Here is a 23937-nt window from a genome sequence, read left to right on the forward strand (position 1 = left end):
AAGAGAAAAAGAAATATGAGAAGGTCTCTGACATCACTCTAGCCATCGTAAGTTGCTCCCCTTAAGCTTTGCCAGGTATATAAAACAACGATGGGCTGGCTGGAAGTCGCCGTTCATTGTTGAATCCACATGTTTTCCCACTTAAGAAACTGTTAATTTTGGACCATTGCAGTCCTGATTATTTGTTTATTTTTCCTTCTGGATATTATACAGGGTACAACCCTTAATATTGTTCCTTTGTGATATTACAATATATATACTTATATACATACTGTATATAATGTATATAGCAGGTTTGAAAATGTTATGTTAATGTGTCTGTAAACACACAAATATACACACAGACACACACACACACATTATATGCATGTACAGTATACTGTATGTGTACATACAGATACCAAAATCTGTACTGTCCTATTGCCTTCTCACTGTCTGTAGATAATATGTTATGTTAATTTTACATAATTCTTGTAATGAATAACTAGTGAAATGCAGTAACGTAAACAACAATGGCTGATCAACAGATTCATGTTTTAAATTGGTCAAGAAATTCACAAATGAAATGTTTAGAAAGCATTTTGGCTATTTTTATAATCTAAATTGTTTCAGTAAGTAGATTGGCCACTGCGGTAAAAAATGACACTGTAAATCAGGCATATAGAAATGACTACAGTATTAATATAAATGGCCTGTGATGCAAAATAAAGGACAACAGGTGCAACTATTATGTTAAAAAAAATAAAATTAAAAGGCAAAAAACTCCCACAAACATTTAAATATACATTCCAAAAATGTATGCATTCAAGTGGTATTTATATGGCTTTTTGTACAATACGACTTTAGTGAAAATATACATCTAGACAATTCAAGTACAAATGTACAAAATCTGTAAACTCATACAGTAATTTCTTTTCATTTATAATACACTTTTAATACAAGTCATAAATACAGTAAAACTTTTTTTTTTTAAACTGTGACAGTTTGGTTAAGAGAGTGGCTGTCTTGATGGGTCCTCTTCATCACCACTGTAACCCATTAATAAAAAAAAACACCTGGGGACTGAAAACAAAATCACTCCTTACAATATTTTCTAGCAATTTGATGTTTAAGAGTCAATGCTTTAATAGATGACAGACAAAAAGCTGTCTTTGCCAAAAAAAAACCCCAGAAATATCTGTTTTTGTTAAATCCTTCAGATTTATGTCACACTGCAAGCAATACGTTACGGCAAACTTACGCTTTGACTGAAGCATTTCTTTGGACACAGTGCACTTGTCTACGATGAGATGGCCTTGCATTGAGATCCACTATTTTTAAAGTAACCTCCCCACTGTGTCTTTTGTTTGACTCAGTCCATTTTAAAACAAATGATTTTGTGGTGGAAAAGTTCTGTTTCCGAAAATGGGAATCTCAGATACCAAAATGTTGACTTAGATTGTTTTAAAAAGAAAAGTTAAAAACCCCATAATTTAATTATTTGTTGCAACTAGTAAGCTCAAGTGACATGAAAAAATCTAAAACATGTCGAGACATCAAAAGTCGCCCCGTTTAACAGATAAAAACAGATGACAAAAACTGGATACACCGAAGACACCCAACCAGATCTGAACTAAGGACGACTTTCCTGGAGGTAGTGGAGAAACTTTTGTTCTCTTTAATTTGTTCTAAGAGCCAAGCCATACTTCAAAAAAGACATAAAGAACAATGAAAAGCCTCATCCGTGAATTGAATGTCTAGTCGCAAGATATGATTTACAAAATAATAGCAGCATCAAAATGGATACTGAATGAGAACTGTGTGTCTGTCTTCAGGGTGTGAGGGGTGCCTGCTTGGCAGTTAGATTATTGGGAGCTCATAATCCTCCCCTCAGTATAACATGGTAACACAGGTGGTTAATATGGTTCCAGAAGGTCCAGCATCTCAAATAACTGGCTGTGGTCTTTGTGTTCTGTAAAATGAACTGCAATAAGGGCTGAAAGCCTTGACAGTGGTAAGGTTCAGGCTTCAGTGTGTATTCCTCCAAGCATCTTTTTAATTCCTTTGAATATGACCCTGTCATTTTCTAGGAGACTTTGTCATACAATAACAGGGTGCAGCAGAAAAGCCCAGGTTTGCATCAGTTGTTCAACGACACTAGCAGGGCTAATGATGGTTTACCTCCCTTCTGAACAGCCGATAAAAGAAACCTTTCTTTGCAGGGGGATTGGGCTTATTAACATCTAGGTCTGGGCCGGGGGTGCCATCCGACTCGAAGACATTGAGCTCCTTGAAACATTCCATCTCAATCATCTGGAAAAAAAAAAGAGTTTGAGTGTTTATCATTCTGTAATTGGGAAAATTACTCAACCCCAACTGCTGGGCCGTGGTTACTGTTGTGGTTAGCACTGTTGCCTCATGGATTGGGTGTTTTGGATTCAAACCCCACGGCTTTTCGTTGTCTTGTTGAACTGTTACTGGGGAAGACTCTTGACCAATGAATGAAAGGGGAGGCGGGTCTTCAATTGAAAAAGTCATTCTCATTTTAGTGATCATTTAATAATATTTTAGCAAAAATACATGTGTGTGGAAATTGTGAATATACAACTGTATACCTGATTATGTGCAGTATGTGACACAAGTCATTTGAGATGGATATTATAATATATTTTTCTATTGTTCAGTATTGGTCCACATTGATGCCTGTTCTATTAGGAATTTTGTTACCTCTGTTCTCTATGAAGACCTGAGATTAACAATTTTTCTTGGCCACAACAACAAACACCATTGGAGATGTGGAGATGCTTTGTGGAGTTTGTATGATTTAAGTATCCAAGTGGGTTTTTTTCTGTGGGTTCTCAGGTTTTCCTCCCACCACCCATCTTAGCCTTATTGTCACTGAGGGGTACAGGAATCGTTTGTTTGCTGTGATTGCTTTGAAAGGTTGTGCAACAAAATATTTGGTTAAGGGTCTCATCATTTTTGTCCATGCCATTTTCATTTGTGTTAGTACTTGAAATATGGTACTGAATCAAAAATCGACAGCAAAGTCTGATTTTTGTTTAATACTGAATAAGCAACGATGAGTACCAAATACTTTTGTCAGTTTCATGTTATTTCAGACAATTGTGGGCTCAATTTTTGTAGAGGGGTACCAACAAATGCTCAACTTATGTTCAATGTATACAAATGTTAAAATCTTGTTGTTTTTTAATAACACTAGGGTTGTGTTCCTCAGGAAAGGTACTATATAAAAAGATTATCTACCACATACAGTGCACCCGGAAAGTAGTCACAGCGCATCACTTTTTCCACATTTTGTTATGTTACAGCCTTATTCCAAAATGGATTAAATTAATTTTTTCCCTCAGAATTCTACACACAACACCCCATAATGACAACGTGAAAAAAGTATACTTGAGATTTTTGCAGATTTATTAAAAATAAAAAAAACTGAGAAAGCACATGTACATAAATATTCACAGCCTTTGCCATGAAGCTCAAAATTGAGCTCAGGTGCATCCTGTTTCCCTTGATCATCCTTGAGATGTTTCTGCAGCTTAATTGGAGTCCACCTGTGGTAAATTCAGTTGATTGGACATGATTTGGAAAGGCACACATCTGTCTATATAAGGTCCCACAGCTGACAGTTCATGTCAGAGCACAAACCAAGCATGAAGTCAAAGGAATTGTCTGTAGACCTCCGAGACAGGATTGTCTCAAGGCACAGATCTGGGGAAAGTTACAGAAAAATTTCTGCTGCTTTGAAGGTCCCAATGAGCACAGTGGCCTTCATCATCCGTAAGTGGAAGAAGTTCGAAACCACCACCGGCCTTAGTCAGGCAGGTGACCAAGAACCTGATGGTCACTCTGTCAGAACTCCAGAGGTCCTCTGTGGAGAGAGGAGAACCTTCCAGAAGGACAACCATCTCTGCAGCAATCCACCAATCAGGCCTGTATGGTAGAGTGGCCAGACGGAAGCCACTCCTTAGTAAAAGGCACATGGCAGCCCGCCTAGAGTTTGCCAAAAGGCACCTGAAGGACTCTCAGACCATGAGAAATAAAATTCTCTGGTCTGATGAGACAAAGATTGATTGACAAACATTTGGTGTGAATGCCATGCGTCACGTTTGGAGGAAACCAGGCACCGCTCATCACCAGGCCAATACCATCCCTACAGTGAAGCATGGTGGTGGCAGCATCATGATGTGGGGATGTTTTTCAGCGGCAGGAACTGGAAGACTAGTCAGGATAAAGGGAAAGATGACTGCAGAAATGTACAGAGACATCATGGATGAAAACCTGCTCCAGAGCGCTCTTGACCTCAGACTGGGGCGACGGTTCATCTTTTAGTAGGACAACGACCCTAAGCACACAGCCAAGATATCAAAAGAGTGGCTTCAGGACAACTCTGTGAATGTCCTTGAGTGGCCCAGCCAGAGCCCAGACTTGAATCCGATTGAACATCTCTGGAGAGATCTTAAAATGGCTGTGCACCGACGCTTCCCATCCAACCTGATGGAGCTTGAGAGTTGCTGCAAAGAGGAATGGGCGAAACTGGCCAAGGATAGGTGTGCCAAGCTTGTGGCATTGTATTCAAAAAGACTTGAGGCTGTAATTGCTGCCAAAGGTGCATCGACAAAGTATTGAGCAAAGGCTGTGAATACTTATGTACATGTGATTTCTCAGGTTTTTTATTTTTAATAAATTTGCAGAAACCTCAAGTAAACTTTTTTCACCTTGTCATTATGGTGTGTTATGTGTAGAATTCTGAGGAAAAAAAAATTAATTTAATCCATTTTGGAATAAGGCTGTAACATAACAAAATATGGTAAAAGTGATGCGCTGTGAATACATTGCTGTGAGTACAGTAATGTAGCAGTGTTCAGCGTTTGTTTCTCATCTGAAAGCATCTAAAGCCAAAACAAAAACCATACAGGGAGACCACAACCTGACTAGGAGTTACTTATTTCTGCTTTCAAATAGGTATTACAATAAAACCAACTGCCAAATAAAGTCCATTATGAAAAGCTGCATGTTAGTGAGGAGACTATGCAGCTGTTTGCCCTGCTACTTCACAGTTCCAGGATCGTGGGTCCGTCTCTGTCCAAATGCAGCCTGTGTGGAGCTGGTACTTTTTATGTCACATCCTAAATACACATAGGATTGGCTGACTTGCAACTCTAAGCCAGCCTTCCATGTCTGAATGAGTGAGTGAGTGTGCCCTATAACTGAACTGGCCTCCTGACCAGCATTAGCTCCTGCCCTGCACCCAGGGCACCAACATATAATCTAAGGAGAGTGTCCTGAAGAGAAATGAGTGAATATCATTGACAGAGCAATGTTTTAAACATGCAAAAACATTCAATTCATCAGTTTCTAAAAAATAAACAAGTAAATAAATAAATACATTCTTTCTGACTGGATAGAGAATAAATTAAATGAGAATCAACTTAACACATATCTTGAAGCAGGTCATTTTAAAATGTTGAATCATTCATTAGGCAACTTTTATCTGTCTAATGTTAATTTACAATAAAACTGGCAATAACTAAGACAGAACTGAAAGGTATGAATAACTAGTTCAGAATGGATATTTTTCTCCGAAACAGAGGGATAGTGCTTTTACTAAAAGGACACAGTTGCAGTGTGTGGGGTGCAGCTGTTCACTTAGCAGACAGTCCCCTGTTTTCTGGCCCAAACTGAAAAGACACAAAGTCCCTTTACAGTGTTTTAGGTGTCAGTGTCTTTGGTCATTGGGTCTAATATTATGTGATAAGTTTCACAGTACTGTAATATTGTACATTCTAAAGGATAAAATAGATATGTATATACAACATAAAAAATGAAATATAAATATCAAGAGCAACATTTCTATACACAATTACTGTTTTATGTACATCTATACATTTCTGTTTGTGTATCAACTAAAAACTATAGAGACAAGAATACCTACTTAGAAGTGAGTGAAATGAATATGGGATCTTCCTATGTTTTTTTTATTATTACATACAGTATTTTCAAATTGAAACCACTATAAATTCAAGACTAAATACTGAATGAGTAAATTGATTTGGGAAAATGCAGTATCAAGAAATTAAAACATCCTTTAACCTCACATGTACAGTATTTTCTTAAATGCACATTTTACAATAAAAGGGACATAAATATATACAGTATATATATTTATATGTATAATTAAACAGCAATACCTCATTCTGCCAAGGGATGGAGACACTGCCCGTAACAAATTTATGATAGAAATCATCATCGGTAGGATCCAAATTGACTCCTTTTACTGTTGAAAACTGTTCAATATCCAAAACATCTTTGCAGTACACGGCTCGAGGCTATGGCAAAAGGAAAAAAAATAAAATCTACTTAGTTGCATCTGAGTGAATTTTTTGTGATTTTAAATTCAGAGTATTTTAAGTGTTATGACAAAAGTAAAAATATTGGATGTCTGTGGTAAGGCAAGCTCGGGGTCCGTGGCGGTGTGTTAGTTTTACATAAGAACATTGTGGCTCAGACATATGGGTTTGGGCGAATGCTGCTGGAAAGCCGTGTAGCCACAGGGTGTACAATGGGGAAAAAAAGCTTATTGCTTGTTAACATGCAAGTTTTCATGGCATTGAAGAAAGGTGGCCAGGAGCCTAGAGGGTTTGAGGTCACTAGTGTGTCACTGAAAGCAAGCATTGGGATACTGGCTTGCCAAATGAGGTGAGTGTCCGTGAACAAGGGTGGGACAGAGCCAATGTGGCTGGAGGAACAGAAAGATCTCTGACCTTTGTGTTTTTATGGACTAAATTTTTATGTTTTTTTATGCTTTGAATTACCTATTTGTTAATTTTTAACTGCCACTATGAGCATTGCTTTTTATGGAATTATTTGCATTCTGCTCTTGACAGGTGCTCTAACTGGGGGATTGTTCCAGCCTTTTGCCCTATGCTTGAAGGGACAGGCTCCAGCCCCCCGCGACTTTGCTCAGGATTAAGTAGGCTTAGAAGATGGTATTTATTTGGATTATTTATTTGACTGCACCACACTATTTATTGGACCCTGACTTGTTTGCTCAGTAAAAAAAACACAATGCATGTTTGCACATACTCTTGTTTTTTATGTGTCCTCATTGTCCTAGCCATCCCGGTCACGATGTCCAGGCACAACGAAAGGGATAATGAGGGCAACCCGGGCATCACAATATCTAAAAACATCTCTACATTTACAAATTTTTGTGTTCAAACCCCCAAATAAAAACTGCAAGTAATTAGACTTTTCAACATTGGTTAATCAGTATTTAAAGATACACTTTCCAAGGTATCCCCCATATGTGTTTAATGGTGATAATGGTGTGATAATTTCACTGTGCTGTGTATATGTGACAACAATAACTATATAAATCTAAAAACCTATAAACTTCCATCCATTGTCTAACCCGCTGAATCCGAATAGGGTCACAGGGGTCTGCTGGAGCCAATCCCAGCCAACACAGGGCACGAACCAATCCTGGGCAGGGTGCCAACCCACCACAGGACACACACAAACACCAAGCACACACTAGGGACAATTTAGAATCACCAATCCACCTAACCTGCATGTCTTTGGATTGTGGGAGGAAACCGGAGTGCCCGGAGGAAACCCACGCAGACACGGGGAGAACATGCAAACTCCACGCAGGGAGGACCCGGGAAGCGAACCCGGGTCTCCTAACTGCGAGGCATCAGCGCTACCACTGCGCCACCGTGCCGCCACCTATTTACTTCTTTTGCTAAAATTATATTACTTTTAATAGATCTATTTGACAAACCATAATTCTATGTTATAATAAATCTAAGTGTTTTATATGAAAACATAAAAAATTATTAGTGGAATTCTATCAAAAGTGAATAGGGCAGCAGCATATTATATTATGTGAATGATATTGGGACCATGGTTTATGATATACCTGAAAAGGATCAAAGCTGTCCTGTTATAACCAGTTAGCATGTAAAAAAATGTAGAAACATGCTTCCAAGATCTCCTAAGAATTTGTTTTACTCCCTGTCAGTGTGGGTACCTGCCTACTTAACTAGCTTCAAAGAAAGTATAAAAACAGTGCAGTTCTGAGTTAAATTTAAAATAGCAACAGGATTAAAATAAGCAAATGTAACTAAAAGCAAAGACAGACAAGTGTTTCAAATCATTTATGTAACAAAATGACAAGCTGGGATCTCTAGAAGATCATAAAAGTTGACAATATGTCCATGTTGCCAGGTCAGCTTACATACTGTTCCAAAAATAGGCACCAAGAACACATTGCCACGAAAAGCCTTGATGAGCTGTGTCTACATGTCATCAAAAATACAAAACCTAGCTGAGTCACTTAGTCATAATCAGAAAACACTGGCTGGCAGTTTACTGCTGGCTAGGGAAAAAGTAAGGAATGCAAGAAAAGACGTTTGCACAAGACCTTTTATGCCGAGGTCAGCAAATCATGTGTTCCTTTGATGAATGTAGCATACCAGAAGCAAATAAGGCACATAGTGGTGGCTCTGAGGCTAAGGATCTATAGCAACATCCAGAAGGTTGCTGGTTCAAATTCTGTTACTGCCAGAAGGGATCCTACCCCGCTGGGCCCTTGGGCAAGGCCCTTAACCTAAACATTGTGCCAGGGGTGCTATATAATCGCTGTCCCTTCACTTTGATCCCCAAAGGTCAGAGGAAAAGAAAATTTCCCCTCAGGTATTAATAAAGTATATCAACATTGTGTTGCTAGCCAGAGGCAGTTCCTGCAGTAAGTGCATCATATATTTCTATAACAAAAAAGCCCACATAAACATAATATTAAATAGACATTATGTGCCAAAGATCTGCATATTGTGGAAAAACTGTGATCCTAAGATCTCTTACTTGAAGTACTGTATTTTAAAAAATCTTAAAGAGCTATAATGGTAATACTCAGAAGCAATTAGAGGCATCTTGAAGCCAGAAGATCTGAGATAAGAAAAAAAAATATCAAACTTTCTTTGTGGTTGCTACTTGTCTGTCAGGGTGTTAAAAAGTACATAGGAGATTACAGACGACAGTTGTTGAAGAGGTCTTTGAGGGAAACAATCGCCAATGATGAAAAACTTTTCATGTTAATCCTTGTGTAAATTGTGACTCTCGGCTAGAGAAGGGAGCTTTCAAAATATATTTAAAGTTTTCTCAACTCTTGTGTTTGGACAATAAAAAAAGGTCTGGTGTTTATGAGGAGACACAAAAGATTATTCTGAGATGACAAGGCATGACCTGGTCATGCAAACAATTGCCTTCTGGTTGATTCCTTAGGAGTGGTGCTGGATTTTGTTAAGGACTATAACATCTTAAAAAAATGCAAGTCCCTAATTGCTTGAACCTTATTACCTAGATCACGGGTGTCGAACTCCAGTCCTGGAGGGCCGCAGTGGCTGCAGGTTTTCATTCTAACCATCTTCTTCATTAGTGACCAGTTTTTGCTGCTAATTAACGTCTTTTGCTTTAGTTTTAATTAACTTGACTCAGACCACTTAGTTGTCTCTTTTCCCTTAATTAGCAACCAAACAATAATGAAACACAAAACGAGCCACCACATGATCAGCTCCTCTGTGCCCATCACACAATATCTGAAAGTAAAGAAAGGTGATAGTCTCTGTAATGTAGATCTCTCAGGTCACCAAAACATTTTGATGGTGTTTTAAAAAAAAAAAGAAAATCAGCAGTTTTGGAAAAGTCTGCTGTGGCAAAATGAGAGCAGCAACAAGCCATGGAATTAAATAATGGGTTTAATTAACAGCAAGAATTGGCTTCTCATTAAGAGATTGGCTGAAGTGAAATTGGTTGGAGTTTGTAGGCCCAATTTAACTGGTCATCTGTTGGCTCGCTTCACATCACATTTCTGTTTGGCTGCCATTTAATGAAGAAACAAATCAATTCAGAGGACCGAATCCTTAAAAACAGGGCTATTAAAATGAAGGGAAAAAAAGTTAATTAACAGTGAACTGGTCACTGATTGGGAAAAGGGTCAGAATGAAAACCTGCAGCCACTGCGGCCCTCCAGGCCCGGAGTTTGACACCCCTGACCTAGATCATAAACATCCTCAAAGATTGGTGATCAGCTGCCCATATCAGTCTTGTTGGCATATAAAACCCCAAGGGACATATCCATCAGTTTTTTTCTTTTAGCACTTTTAGAATGTCAAAAAGGAAGAGACTCAAGAGGAGTCAGATGAGGTGGCTCGGACATCTGATAAGGATGCCTCCTGGACGCCTCCCTGGTGAGGTGTTGCGGGCACGTCCAACTGGGAGGAGGCCCCGGGGAAGACCCAGGACACGCTGGAGGCACTATGTCTCCCGGCTGGCCTGGGAACGCCTCGGGATACTCCCGGAAGAGCTAGAAGAAGTGGCCGAGGAGAGGGAAGTCTGGGCATCTCTGCTCAAGCTGCTGCCCCCGCGACCCAATCTCGGATGTGGAAGAGGATGGATGGATAGAATGTCAGAAATATAGGAGATGCAGAGGTGACAGCTAATGTTTCCTGAAAGTCTTCATCAACTTCAATTATGTTTCCATTTTGTGTGCACAAGTGAGCACGTTTTCTCCTTTATTTACCCACTGGGGACTCCTTCCAGCTGTATTTTTCATGCTTCTGCCCCTTAAAGAGCGAGCCTTGGTGGATATCTCTGCAGTCTTCCTTCCTCTACAGGAGAAGTCCAACAGATCTGTGATACTGAACTTCTCTTTGTTTTTTAGTAGCTTTATCTACCCATCAAACCTTAAATAGACTCAGAAACCAAAGTGGAGTTACAAACTGAAGCTGTTTATTTTGGTTGCCAGATATGACACTGCACTTAAGTCCCAGCTCTCAAATTTGTCCTGTAACTAATGGGTGGTTCACATCTTTAAGCAGAAAGCATAGGTTTCGCTATTTATAAAAAAATATGGCGTTGGTCTTGTCTGTTTTGGGAGATGGACATCTGAGATGGAACTCTGCTAGCAGCAATGTTATTTTTCTTTTTTTTTTGTTTTATCATACCAGGGTATCCTGTATTTACTCAACCTGAGGGGCTTCAATTACAGTATATGCAAGTATATATAAACACGAGTGGCAGAAATATATATATATATTTACGTATGTGTGTATGTATATATGTATACTTTTTTTTTCTTCTTCCAAATGGGACTGTTTAAAATCACACCCTTGGTTTATTGTATTAGGATTGTACTATTATATGTTATTTGCTTCTCCAGGGGTACTGTTTAACATCATACCTTGGGTTTATTCTTTCAGGCCAGTTTAAGATTATATTATATATTTATTGTATTTGGACTGTATTGCCAATAGATATCTCTGCTTTATTCCTTCTACAGCGTTGCTAGGGGGCTTGTTTTGTTCTGTACGTGCTCTGTCTCTAGGCATTTCAGAGGACTGCGACTTTGTGAAGTGTGGTCTAGCCACACTTGGGAAGGCAAAATGGGGGGGGAGGGAAGATGGCAGGGGATCTGGGGGAGGAGGGAAAGAGAGACAGCTAATTTTGATCTGTCCTTCTTATCCCAATAACACAATAGGCTTCATAGCCATAACTCCTGGCAATATTGCATATTAAGGTTAAAGCTTTCATATGTAATAATGTACTACCTTAATTTAAGACTATAAAATGACAACAAAACTTCAGAAGCAATCTCACTGTGACCAAACAGTAAACTTTGTGAGCTGGAATGTCAAAGGTCTCAATCATGAATTAAAGAGGAAGAAAGTATTCTCTCACCTAACAGATCTAAACGCCAAGATAATATTTTTTAGAAGAGACTCACTTAAACAGCAAGGATCAATTTCGTTTGCAAAGTGACTGGACTGACCAAATATTCCACTCCAGCTATACAAAGAAAACTTGGGGTGTGGGAATCTTAATTCATAGAACAATTTAATTTGCAGCATAAGATGTAGTATCAGATTCTGATGGGTAGTTTATTTAATTGTAAAGTGATTTTGATAAAAATATGTGCACCCAATGTGGATGATAGAGACTTCATCTACCACATATTTGCAACCAAACCCCCTAAGGTGAACACTCATAAAATTATAATGGCCGGAGACTTTGATTGTGCTTTAAACTAAAATTGCCTAATTCTGTGTTCTAACTTGCTTATAAGTCACAAATCAGAACCAAATATTGTAGTGAAAATAATCAGAGTCAGAGAGCTAGTAACAAGAGAATTTAAACGGCATAATTCCCACCATTGTCAAAGAGTGCGTTTACAGTAATCCCTCGCTATATCGCGCTTCGAATTCCGCAGCTTCACTCTATCGCGGATTTCTATGTAAGCATATTTAAATATATAACGCAGATATTTTGCTGCTTCGCGGGTTTCTGTGGACAATGGGTCTTTTTACTTCTGTTACATGCTTCCTCAGTTGGTTTGCCCAATTGATTTCATACAAGGGATGCTATTGGCGGCTGGCTGAGAAGCCAACCAATCAGTGCATGCAGTTAAGTTCCTGTGTGCTGATTGGCTCAGGGACGGAGTGAGGAATTCGATTCCGCTGCATTAACCAGGAAGTCTCGTCTCGCTCATTCAGCATCAACGTGTTTCGCTGTGTAAAGAGTTAACTTTTGTGCTCTTTTGTGTTTATCGTTGTGCATAGTCAAGCCCTTCGTTATGGCTCCAAAACAATCTACTACTGCTACTGCTTCAGGGGCTGTGCCCAGGTACCAACGAAAGATGCTACCGATTGCCGAAAAGGTAAAAGTTTTGGATATTTTGAAGGAAGGGAACAGCTACACTGCTGCAGGAGGCCATTACAGCATCAATGAGTCCACGATTCTTTTTATTTAAAAAGGAGGAAAAAAATATAAGATCTATGGCCGCAGTGTCCTTTAACCGAGCGGATGGAATCTGCTTTAGGGATTTGGATTGAAGACTGCCGGAAGAAAAACAACAGCGGTGCAACACAATCACCTGAAGAGGCTCCTTTAGAAGAGCTGTAACACTCTCCTTTGTTGGACAGTAAAATTAAACTTATTGTTATCGGACAAGTCATCGTGTCATTATTGGTTAGTAACCATAATTAATTTTCTACGTACAGTACTTAGTACATGTACATAGTTTAGTGTCACTGTAAACACATTTTACTGTATACAGTTTTGCTTGCATTGTACGTATTTATTGCTGGTGGCCTGTCTGTCATAATGGCTGTAACATTATGTGTTATCGGAGACGCTCGATATCTTTAAAATAATATTTAGGTTTTACTGTATATAAACTGTCTTTACATACATAATTTCAACGAGTCTTACCTAATATCTAAGAGAATACAAAGGGTTTATGGTGTATAACTGTGCAGGAAATGTTTATAATAGTGTGGGAGAGTTTATAAGGGCTTAAAATATATAAAAATAACCATATGGACATATGGTTTTTACTTCACGGATTTTCACCTTTCGTGGGGGGTTCTGGAACGCAACCCGTGCGATCGAGGAGGAATTACTGTATATGTAACCTCATATAAAATCAGAAATCAGTGGCCTGATCTTTGTATGTACGTTTGTGTCTATGAAGTCACACACTGGACATCTAGTCTTAGTTACTGATTCCCCAAATATGAAAACAGAACACAACATAAATACTAGAAATAAATACTGTCTGAATTAGTGTAAGCCACCCAAATTCAGGGACTTCATAAGAAATGTAATGATTTACTTCATGTGCTAGGAGCATATAATAAACAAGAAAAATTGCATCAAATATGTGTAATATTAAAGTGTGTCCTTCAGTTTAAATGTTTAATGTCTAAATATTCTAGACTATTCGAATAGTCAAAAATCAAAAATAACATCATATTCATAATCACTGACCTTGAAATTTTCTAAAACGGTGCCCCACATGTTTAAAATTTGTCATTTTTAACACTTCTGCGAGTGTCTCTTAATCTCTTAACAAAAAATTACCGTATTCATAATGAGCAACCCCGAAATAGCATGAAGCGACACTCCACATGCCCATATTACTCATCCCTAATTTTGTTTTGTGAAAAGGAGTAACTTTGACCCCTCATATACCATTAAGTGTAAACCCATGATGTTGGTTGATGTGGCATGCACAACTTCATCTCCTTGTGTCCATTTTTGCTGAAGAAACTTATTGATTTACTTATTATCATAGGGGTTTAATTCCCTGCACAAAAATATGGTCCATAAATGGCCTAAAATGAGGGTTTTTTTGGGTCTAGAGGGCCAAACATAGGAGGGAACCACAAAAAGCTTAACATCTTGCAAAACAAGACATCAAGACTAACCCTAAATGCATAAAGCAGCAGAAACATAAAAAACAAAGATAAAGACTCACAGGACAAATAATACAATCAAACATCCATCCATTGTCCAACCGGCTATATCCTAACTGCAGGGTCACGGGGGTCTTCTGGAGCCAATCCCAAACAATTAAAAGATAAATAAAAATTGAAGAATGAATTTAAAGAGTATAAACATTTACTTTGGTATGTTGGGAGGAATCGTTAAATTGCCTTATAGCAGTGGGAAGAAAAGACCCTCAGTGGCGCTTCTTAGTACACTGGGGTGGAATAAGCCTGTGGTTAAAAATGTTTCAAGAGAATACTTCCCAGAAGGGATTGGGAGAATTCTTCATTAATAGCTTCCAATTTTGCCACCATCCTCTTTTCCCACAGCAGTATTAATTCCTGAAAAGTTTGTTCAGGCATTGTGTATCTTATGAACTTAAATTGATTCCCCAGGAGACTATGGCGCAGAACAACACACTGGCTACTATGGACTGATAGAACATTTCCAGCAGCTGTCTGCACACATCACAAGAGTGGAGTTTCCTCAGGAAGTACAGTTTGCCCTGCCCCTTCTGGTACAGTACCACTGTGTTGTCAGACCAGTCCAGTTTGCTGTTTATGTAAACCCCCAGGAAGCTATGCACCACTTGATGTCCACATCCTGAATGGTGACTGGTCTTAGAGGCTCTTTCAGCATGCTGTAAGTCCACCACCAACACTTTTGCCTTGCTGATATAGAGCTGCAGATGGTTCTTACAGAACCACGAGACAAAGTCCTCCGTAAGTCTCCTGCATTCTGATTCATCTTCATTATTAATGCAGCCTACTTGTATGATGGAAGAGTCCTCTAAGAATTTCTGTAGATGACAAATGCTTGTATTGCACTGGAAGTCCTTTGTGAGGAGGGCAAACAGGAAGGGAGACAGGACAGTTCCCTGTGGTGCTCCACTTTTACACAGTCATTTTTGACACGCAGTCCCTGAGACTCACAAACTGCTGTCTGTTGGTCAGGCAGTCCATGATCCAGGAGACTGTAGAGCCTCAAGATACAAAGCCTTGAGCTTCTTCCCGAGTCGGAGGTAGAATGGTGTTCAAAGCACTGTAAAAATATACAGTAAAGAACATTAACCTGACCGTGGTACCAGCTTCGTCAAAGTAGGAGTAGGCTCTGTAAAGCATGAAGATGAGAGCATCCTCCACACCTTTGTGCCTGATTGGCAAACTGCTGAGGATCAAGATGTTCTGAAACCAGGTGTCTGAACTGTTTGAGGATCAGCCTATGATATATGAACTAACTGGTATAAGGTCCTTGAGTTCACTGAAAGGCAATTTCTTTGACACTGGGACAACACAGGATGTTTTCCACAGCTGGAGAACATTCTATAAACTCTGGGAAAGGGAGACCAGGTGCTGACGGGCCACACAGTGCTGACTGGCACATGTACTTAGGACATTACCTGCAGCATTGTCAGTGCAGAATTTCAAATAGTTCGTAAGAAATTATTATGAACACAATAATGAATAATTTGCAGAACAGCAGAAATGAGTGAAATAAAATCCTACACCACAAAATGAAAATAAAAAGACCCATATAGAAACTGCAACAAGCAGAAAAAAAAGAAAGCAAATCATAATATTGATAATATTAGATGCATCAAAAACACTAACCCTGGACACTGTGCCAGTCTATCTCTGAGTGAAATAATATAAAGATACAGCAAACAGTATACAGCAATGACAACTACAAAGAATTAGATCTGAACATCAAAGTGTTTGCTTACAAAGAGGCTTAGGAAATAAAGGACAGGGTAAGGATAGATACTCACATCAGGAATAAAAGGGGGATCCAGCATGTTGGCCTCCAGCCTCTTAAAATTAATATTTTTAAATATCGCATGCTGTTTAACTTCTGTGGCACCACCTCCTTGGCAGCCAAGTCGTTCCTTGGGATCTTTGGCCAAAAGCTACAAGAGAGAATAAATCAGCAAAACATTTATGAAGTTAAGAACTATTTGAGCAATATTTATAGTCATTTGTCTATACAAAATGGACAGATGGAAAATATTTCACTAATCATTCTTTTGGAGGAATGTTTAATGACATCTTATTTATTTTTTTTAACTATCCATCAACTTCATGGTTGGTATTATTTTCCTGCAGTGATTTTGTGTGTTGTTATGCACGTGAATTGCACATTAACATCATGACCTTCAGTTATTTAAATTCTGATCGGGTAACAACTGTTGTAGAAACTTTGTATAAATAACAAAAAGATACTAGGACAGAATTAAATTGTTAGGCAACCCATACATGAAAATAAAGAAATAAAGACACTTAATCCACTACTATACATATACATTTGCATACTTAATTGAGCTGTGAGTGCTAAAAGTGGACTGGTACTGGATGGTTATAAACTGATCTTGGACACTGTGCTACAGTAAGCGAAGACGTACATGCACTCTCTAGGGACCAACTGTGCTGAAACCAGCTGTGTAGTTCTATTCCATTTGCACTTGCAATGTTTCTAAGAAAATCAGACTTGTAGATATAATTTTGGATATTTCTGTCATTTGTTATGACAAAACTGTTCGAATACCAATTCCAGAGACTTCTGTTTTCGCATTAGATGGGAGTCTGATTTGAACAAAAATAAACTATTTTACAGGAGTTTTAAAAACACTTCAAGGTTCAGACATCCAGTTAAAATTCAGTGCTGATATATTAGTAAGGGCAGTTATAAATGCAATGTTATGGAAGTTTTTATATAATATACAAACTCAATAAATCACTGTACTGTACTTGTTTAATGTGATGGGACCTAGCCAATTTCTAGCTGCCTCTGTTTATTGATGTCTATAAAAAGCTCATCTTATATAACATACTAAAAAGAGAATATTTTTTAAAATGTTTTACTTTTTTTATTTATCACTTTATCAGATGATTGTTTTGAACACTGAAGAACATGATTGTTGCAATTTCTGGGTTATTTTAAAATATCTTCAACATTTTCTTCAAAAAGCCTTGAAAGATATTCTTGAAAAGCTGTTGTTGCCTTAATTAATCAATAGAGCTGAAGCACTTTACACTCATCACCCTCTCATATAGTTTATAAGTGATGCAATGTGGGGATAATTTTGTAAAAATTGTGGATTGCCTGCCATTCTCAAATAAAGTGGTTATTAGTGGAAGAGAACAGCTCCATCTATCCATTACATCTTTGCTGATTCATCTTGTTTACATACACATGTGCACAGAGCTGGAGGCATAGAGAAGAAATCAATCCTGGACAGGGCACCAGTCCATTGTTGCCAGACTTAGTTAAAATAGAGTGAATTAAAAGTTGATAAATGAGCCAACCTGCTGGTGCTGTATTGATTCTACTAATATCAACACAATTAAAAATCATTTTGCTGTTTGGATGTAAATACCACTTTTATTTCTTGTCTCTCCTACTGTAAAACATTATTTTCAAAACTGTAAGACTTTCTTGTCTTCACTGAACTCTTTGCTATCTCATATAAAGTTTATAATTGATAACGACTGACTACGTCATTAACTGATATTTAAGAATGATTCTGAGTACTTGCTAAGCATGTATTTGCTAGGAGTTTACAAAACAATTAGTTTGAAATTGAATTTCCATATACATTTACCGGCCACTTTATTAGGTACACCTGTTCAACTGCTTGTTACCACAAATATCTATTCAGTCAATCACATGGCAACATCTTAATGCCTTTAGGCATGTAGACATTGTCAAGACGGCCTGTTGAAGTGCAAACTGAGCATCAAAATGGGGAAGGTGATTTAAGTGACTTTGAACAGGGTTGTTAGTGCCAGACGGGCTGGTCTAAGTATTTCAGAAACTGCCGATTTACTAGGATTTTCATGCGCAACCATCTTTAGGGTTTACAGAGAATGATCTAAAAATATCCAGTGAGCTGCAGTTACATGAGAAAAATGCCTTGTTGATGCAATGGGTCAATAAGAAAATGTCCAGACTGTTTCAAGCTGATAGGAAGGCAACCGTAAGTCAAATAACCGCTCATTACACCCAAGGTATGCAGAAATCACAACAATTGAACCTTGGAACAGATGGGCTACAGCAACAGGAGACCACACTGAGTGCCACTCCTGTCAGCTAAGAACAGGCAACTGAGGCTACAATTCACATGGTTTCACCAAAATTGGACAACAGCAGATTGGAAAAATGTTGCATAGTATGATGAGTCTTGATTTCTGTTGCGACGTTTGGATGATAGGATCACTGGCATCAACAACATGAAAGCTTAGATCCATCCTGCCTTGTATCAACAGTATAGGCTGGTGGTGGTGGTGTAATGGTGTGGGGAATATGTTCTTGGCACTCTTTGGGCACCTTAGTACCAACTGAGCTTCATTTAAATGCCACAGCCTACCTCAATATTGTTTATGACCACTTCTGATGGCTACTTCCAGCAGGATAATGTGCCATGTCACAAAGTTCAGATCATCTCAAACTGGGTTCTTGAACATGAAAATGCATTCACTGTACTCAAATGGCCTCCAAATTCAACAAATCTCAATCCAATAAGAGTACCCCTTTGCATGGGGTGGAATGGGAGATTTGCATCTTGTATATGCAGCTAAAAAAAAACGCAGCAACCAACTGATGCTATCATGTCAATAAGGACAAAAATCCTTGAGGAATGTTTCCAGCACCTTGTTGAATCTATGCCATGAAGAATTATGGTGGTAAGGGGGTTGAACCCTGTACTACCAAAGTTTATCTAATAAAGTGGCCAATGACTGTACATGACACTGTTTCTCGTTGTATGTGTATTTCATTAATATTTCTTTTGAAAAATAAAATCAATTGAATTACTATATATATGCTGCTTATTCTTTCCAAAGAACAGTATATATGGCTAAGGATGTTTATACACATTGAGGTAAATTTTTTCCTAAAAAAAAGTAAAATGTACTTTTACTTGAGTTATTTTTTTGTAGGGTGCTTTTTTACTTTTCACTTCAGTAGTTTATGTCAGATACTTCAATCTTTACTAAGTAAATTTTTCTTTAAGTAATAATGCTTCTAGTTTAATCAAATTTTAGTGCTCTTTCCACCCCAGTTAAATCTGGGAGATTAAAGAATTGAGCTGTCAATCCAAATTACTAAACTAGAATCGTAGTCAAGATGTCACAAGCAGTATCATCAGGAAGCAGTGAAGGCATGAAGAACAGCGTGAGAGACTTCCTGAACTTTTATCCACAAACTCAGGTGAAGTGCCACTAAGATTCCGGCATATAAAGTGCCACAGGTCATTACCTCCGGGGGGACACCCCTAGCAACCGACTAATGCCTCCCTGACGACAGAACCACAAAGTGGTGGTGAACTTTGAAAATCATAACCTAACCCTAACAAGCACAAAATAATAATAAATTCAGAATTTACATTATTCCTAACTCCGAAAAAGTATCTCAGAGTATGAAAAAATGTACTCAAAAGCACAAAACAAAAATCTACTATGTCATAACATCTTTGTGTTTAACATTTTGTTAAGGTGTAAAATATCAAGTTCCTCAACGGCTTAAAGATGTTTGAAATGTAGACAAAATACAACATTAATAAAAATTGTACGCATTATATTTATTTGATATCTGAATGATTTACTTCATTTTACATTGCACACACTCACGTCACACGTTCTTTTAAGTGTCTAGTTTGATTTCTTGCTTTGTAGTAACTGCTCAGTGAAAAATGAATTCCCATTCCGGTACTTTATGATTTTCCAGTTTTGTTGTTTTAATCCTATATTTGCATTTTAAATTGTAAACAATGTGTAATGAACAAAATAACAATGTTTTCTTCTGAAAAAATATCATTATGGCACTCAAAACTGGCCTAATCCAGTCCAAGGTCAGACAGAGGCTGATGTCAACTTTTTCAGCAGGACAAGACCTGAAGAACCAGTGGAAAAAATAGTAATTTGATGGATAAAATAAATGAATAATAATTCTCAAAGTGGATAGGCAAAAAGACACTAATTAGCAGTATCTAGCATGTACTTGGGATTCTTTGTCAATCTGAGCAATTAGTAAACAAAGATTCTTTATCATGCGTGTAACTGTTTAATGAAATACAATAGTCTAACAAAACCTCCTAATTTCCAAATGACTGGCAAAACGTTAGGTCAATAACTGTATCACTAAGGCAGTATTTCTGTACAATATTAGCACAGCAAACTCAGGGCACTCACCATCTTACAGATAGACTTAGCCTCTTCAGAGAATTTGTCAGAGTAGTCTTCTTGGTCCTCACGTACTCTCCTGTCAACTTCTTCCCGTTTCACTCGTTCCTTGCGCCGCCGGAAAGGAGACTGTCCTTGGATCATCTCAAAGAGAATACAGCCAAGTCCCCACCAGTCAGGGCAAAAGTTATAGCTTTCATTCTTTATCACCTCAGGAGCTGCAAAGTTTACAGATTAGTAAAAGATATGAGCTTATCAAGAATGAGATTGTCCTTTGGTAGAGTGCTTTTAATTTGCCCTGCTTTCAAAAATACACGAAAGAGCTGCTGTCCTGGATATATTTTATTTTTCTTTAACTTACCTTTATGGTTTTTGTAGTTATAGCTATTATTTTCAAAGGACTAAAAACAACAATATTCACATACAAATACAGACAAATTACAATAGAAAGAAAACACCTCTAATGTCTGTAGTGGCAAGTCCAGTGTCTTATTTGAAAATATCTGTAGCTGTTGGCGAGTAAGGCAGAATCAAGCAAGAGCCAAATGCGTAACAAAAATCTCTCAGTCCAAAAAAGTTCATTTTAAAAAGGTTTAGAAGAATAGAGAAAGGTTGTTACACATGTAGAATTAAAGGCAAAAAAAAGAAAAATGTTTCTTCTTGTTAAAGGTTGAGTTATTTCTCTGTGTTTTACTTTACATTCAATACGTTTTAAACATAAGGCTCTGCACATACAACTGAGGTACGGTTTGAAACTGTGGGCCCTTCATGCTTTAAAGACACACAGCAAAGCAGGTCACCAACTAAGACTCATCTGCAATCACAGAGACAAGAAATAGAATATTCCATATCAATTCAGCTTGTGGGGATTATAAGAACTTCCGATATACTATGCACTAACTTATAGGTAAACATTTAACATAACTAAGAAAATACTTCCATCAATTTTATATGATCTAAATAACTGACAAATCGCTCTTAAGAAAATACTTCCATCAATTTTATATGATCTAAATAACTGACAAATCGCTCTTACAATATCTGTTATGGTCAAATGGCCAAGGAAGAGAGGAAAACAAAAATTCCATTGGTGCTACAGAAAATATAAACTTGTAGAGGGTCTACAGTAAAGCCAAAAGACCATTCTTTCCTGTCTTGTCACCCTGTCTGCCTTTGTACATATGATTATAATATTAATAGATGCCTACCTTTAATCTAAAATGTGAGTAGGCAGCGTTTATTGAAAAGATCTGTGGATCCATTAGGGGTCTGTTTTCCTCCAGAATTTGGATCATGTCAGACTGTTTTTGTTTTTCTATTGTCTGTGGTCAATAAATACTTGGCATGTGCTATCACTTTGATCCTGTGTATGTCTATTGTATATATCTGTACTTTAGTCTGTGACTCATCATGTTTTTGTTTTTGGTGACCTGTCTGGTGCTTGGAGCTGTGCAATAATATGAAGAGTGCTATGTAAAAATAGACTTTTGTTATTGCTAGCTTTGTCTAAATGGAAAAAGGCTTCAAGCAGCAGCTCTAAGACTGAATTTATTAGTTGGCAATGCTACAACTTTTTCATGTTGGTTGAATATGAGACCCAAGTTTAGCACCCTTTGTTTGACTGGTTGTTGGTTTTTCAGCCTTTGCAGGTCACCACACACCCAAACAAGAACATGCAGGTGGAAAAAAATATTTAGAACACTTTAAACAAGAGCTGTACAGCTTTAATGTTGAAAGTGCCACAGCCTAACTGGTGTTGCGTTTTTAAACCTTTAAATATTTTGTCAGTGTGCATGTCTCCTGTCCTTCTTTGACTTTTCCTAATTAGCTGCAATTCAAATGCCTACATTGTTGCAACTTTAAAATTCTATTTTTCTTTGTTTTTTTTACGTGAAAGACATCCTACTCCACCAGAAGCAACACACATTGAACTTTGGTACCCAGGTGTAAATTGCTGCCTCTCTCCTCCGGCTCGCACTTGACTGAATATGCATATCCTCTTTACCCCAACAAGCCTCCTTCTGTTGTTGTAATCAACTTTACTGAACGCTGTTTCCAAGATGTGAATTGCTGTCTTAAAATAATCGATGAGAAATCGTCACAATTCTAATTACTCACATTGTTTCATTGCTGTCATATGAGACACTTGGCACGCTTCGTGCAGAACTGCATCATATGTTATAAGTAAAAGCAGACATAAGCATTGATGAGCAGTTGTTGATATGTTGACACCCTTTCATGCAGTCAAAGTCAAACAAACCTGACAAGTCTGGAAGCAACTTTTTGCTGCTGAAGTAAGTAACAAATATGTACAGTGCATCCAGAAAGTATTCACAGCGCATCACTTTTTCCACATTTTGCTATGTTACAGCCTTATTCCAAAATGGATTAAATTCATTTTTTTTCCTCAGAATTCTACACACAACACCCCATAATGACAACATGAAAAAAGTTTACTTGAGGTTGTTGCAAATTTATTCAAAGTAAAAAACTGAGAAATCATATGTACATAAAGTATTCACAGCCTTTGCTCAATACTTTGTCGATGCACCTTTGACAGCAATTACATCCTCAAGTCTTTTTGAATATGATTCCACAAGCTTGGCACACCTATCCTTGGCCAGTTTCGCCCATTCTTCTTTGTAGAACCTCTCAAGCTCCATCAGGTTGGATGGGATGCGTCGGTGCACAGCCATTTTAAGATCTCTCCAGAGATGTTCAATCGGATTCAAGTCTGGGCTCTGGCTGGGCCAATCAAGGACATTCACAGAGTTGTCCTGAAGCCACTCCTTTGATATCTTGGCTGTGTGCTTAGGGTCGTTGTCCTGCTGAAAGATGAACCGTCGCCCCAGTCTGAGGTCAAGAGCGCTCTGGAGCAGATTTTCATCCAGGATGTCTCTGTACATTGCTGCAGTCATCTTTCCCTTTATCCTGACTAGTCTCCCAGTTCCTGCCGCTGAAAAACATCCCCACAGCATGATGCTGCCACCACCATGCTTCATGGTATTGGCCTGGTGATGAGTGGTGCCTGGTTTCCTCCAAACGTGATGCCTGGAATTCACACCAAAGAGTTCGATCTTTGTCTCAGGTACCTTTTGGTAAACTCCAGGCGGGCTGCCATGTGCCTTTTACTAAGGAGTGGCTTCTGTATGGCCACTCTACCATACAGGCCTGATTGGTGGATTGCAGCAGAGATGGTTGTCCTTCTGGAAGGTTCTCCTCTCTCCACAGAGGACCTTTGGAGCTCTGACAGAGTGACCATCGGGTTCTTGGTCACCTCCCTGACTAAGGCCCTTCTTCCCCTGATCGCTCAGTTTAGATGGCCGGCCAGCTCTAGGAAGAGTCCTGGTTATTTCGAACATCTTCCTCTTACGGATGATGGAGGCCACTGTGCTCATTGGGACCTTCAAAGCAGCAGAAAGGTTTCTGT

The 23937-nt window shown here is 38.3% G+C and overlaps 1 protein-coding gene across 3 annotated transcripts in view; it reads right to left on the bottom strand.

Annotated features, from left to right (window-relative positions):
• Positions 1 to 738: 738 nt before the first annotated feature.
• Positions 739 to 23937, bottom strand: part of grk4 (G protein-coupled receptor kinase 4) — a 278224-nt gene continuing 255025 nt past the window's right edge. For all 3 annotated transcript variants that reach the window (XM_039751644.1, XM_039751645.1, XM_039751646.1), the window contains 4 exons: positions 20517 to 20725; positions 16100 to 16237; positions 6192 to 6329; positions 739 to 2292 (listed from right to left, as the gene is read on the bottom strand). In XM_039751644.1, coding sequence (XP_039607578.1) covers positions 2146 to 2292; positions 6192 to 6329; positions 16100 to 16237; positions 20517 to 20725 — 632 coding nt within the window. In that variant the 3' untranslated portion in view covers positions 739 to 2145. The remainder of the gene's footprint in view (positions 2293 to 6191; positions 6330 to 16099; positions 16238 to 20516; positions 20726 to 23937) is intronic.

Source organism: Polypterus senegalus, chromosome 4 (genome assembly GCF_016835505.1).
Source record: "Polypterus senegalus isolate Bchr_013 chromosome 4, ASM1683550v1, whole genome shotgun sequence".
Taxonomy (NCBI): Eukaryota; Metazoa; Chordata; class Cladistia; order Polypteriformes; family Polypteridae; genus Polypterus; species Polypterus senegalus.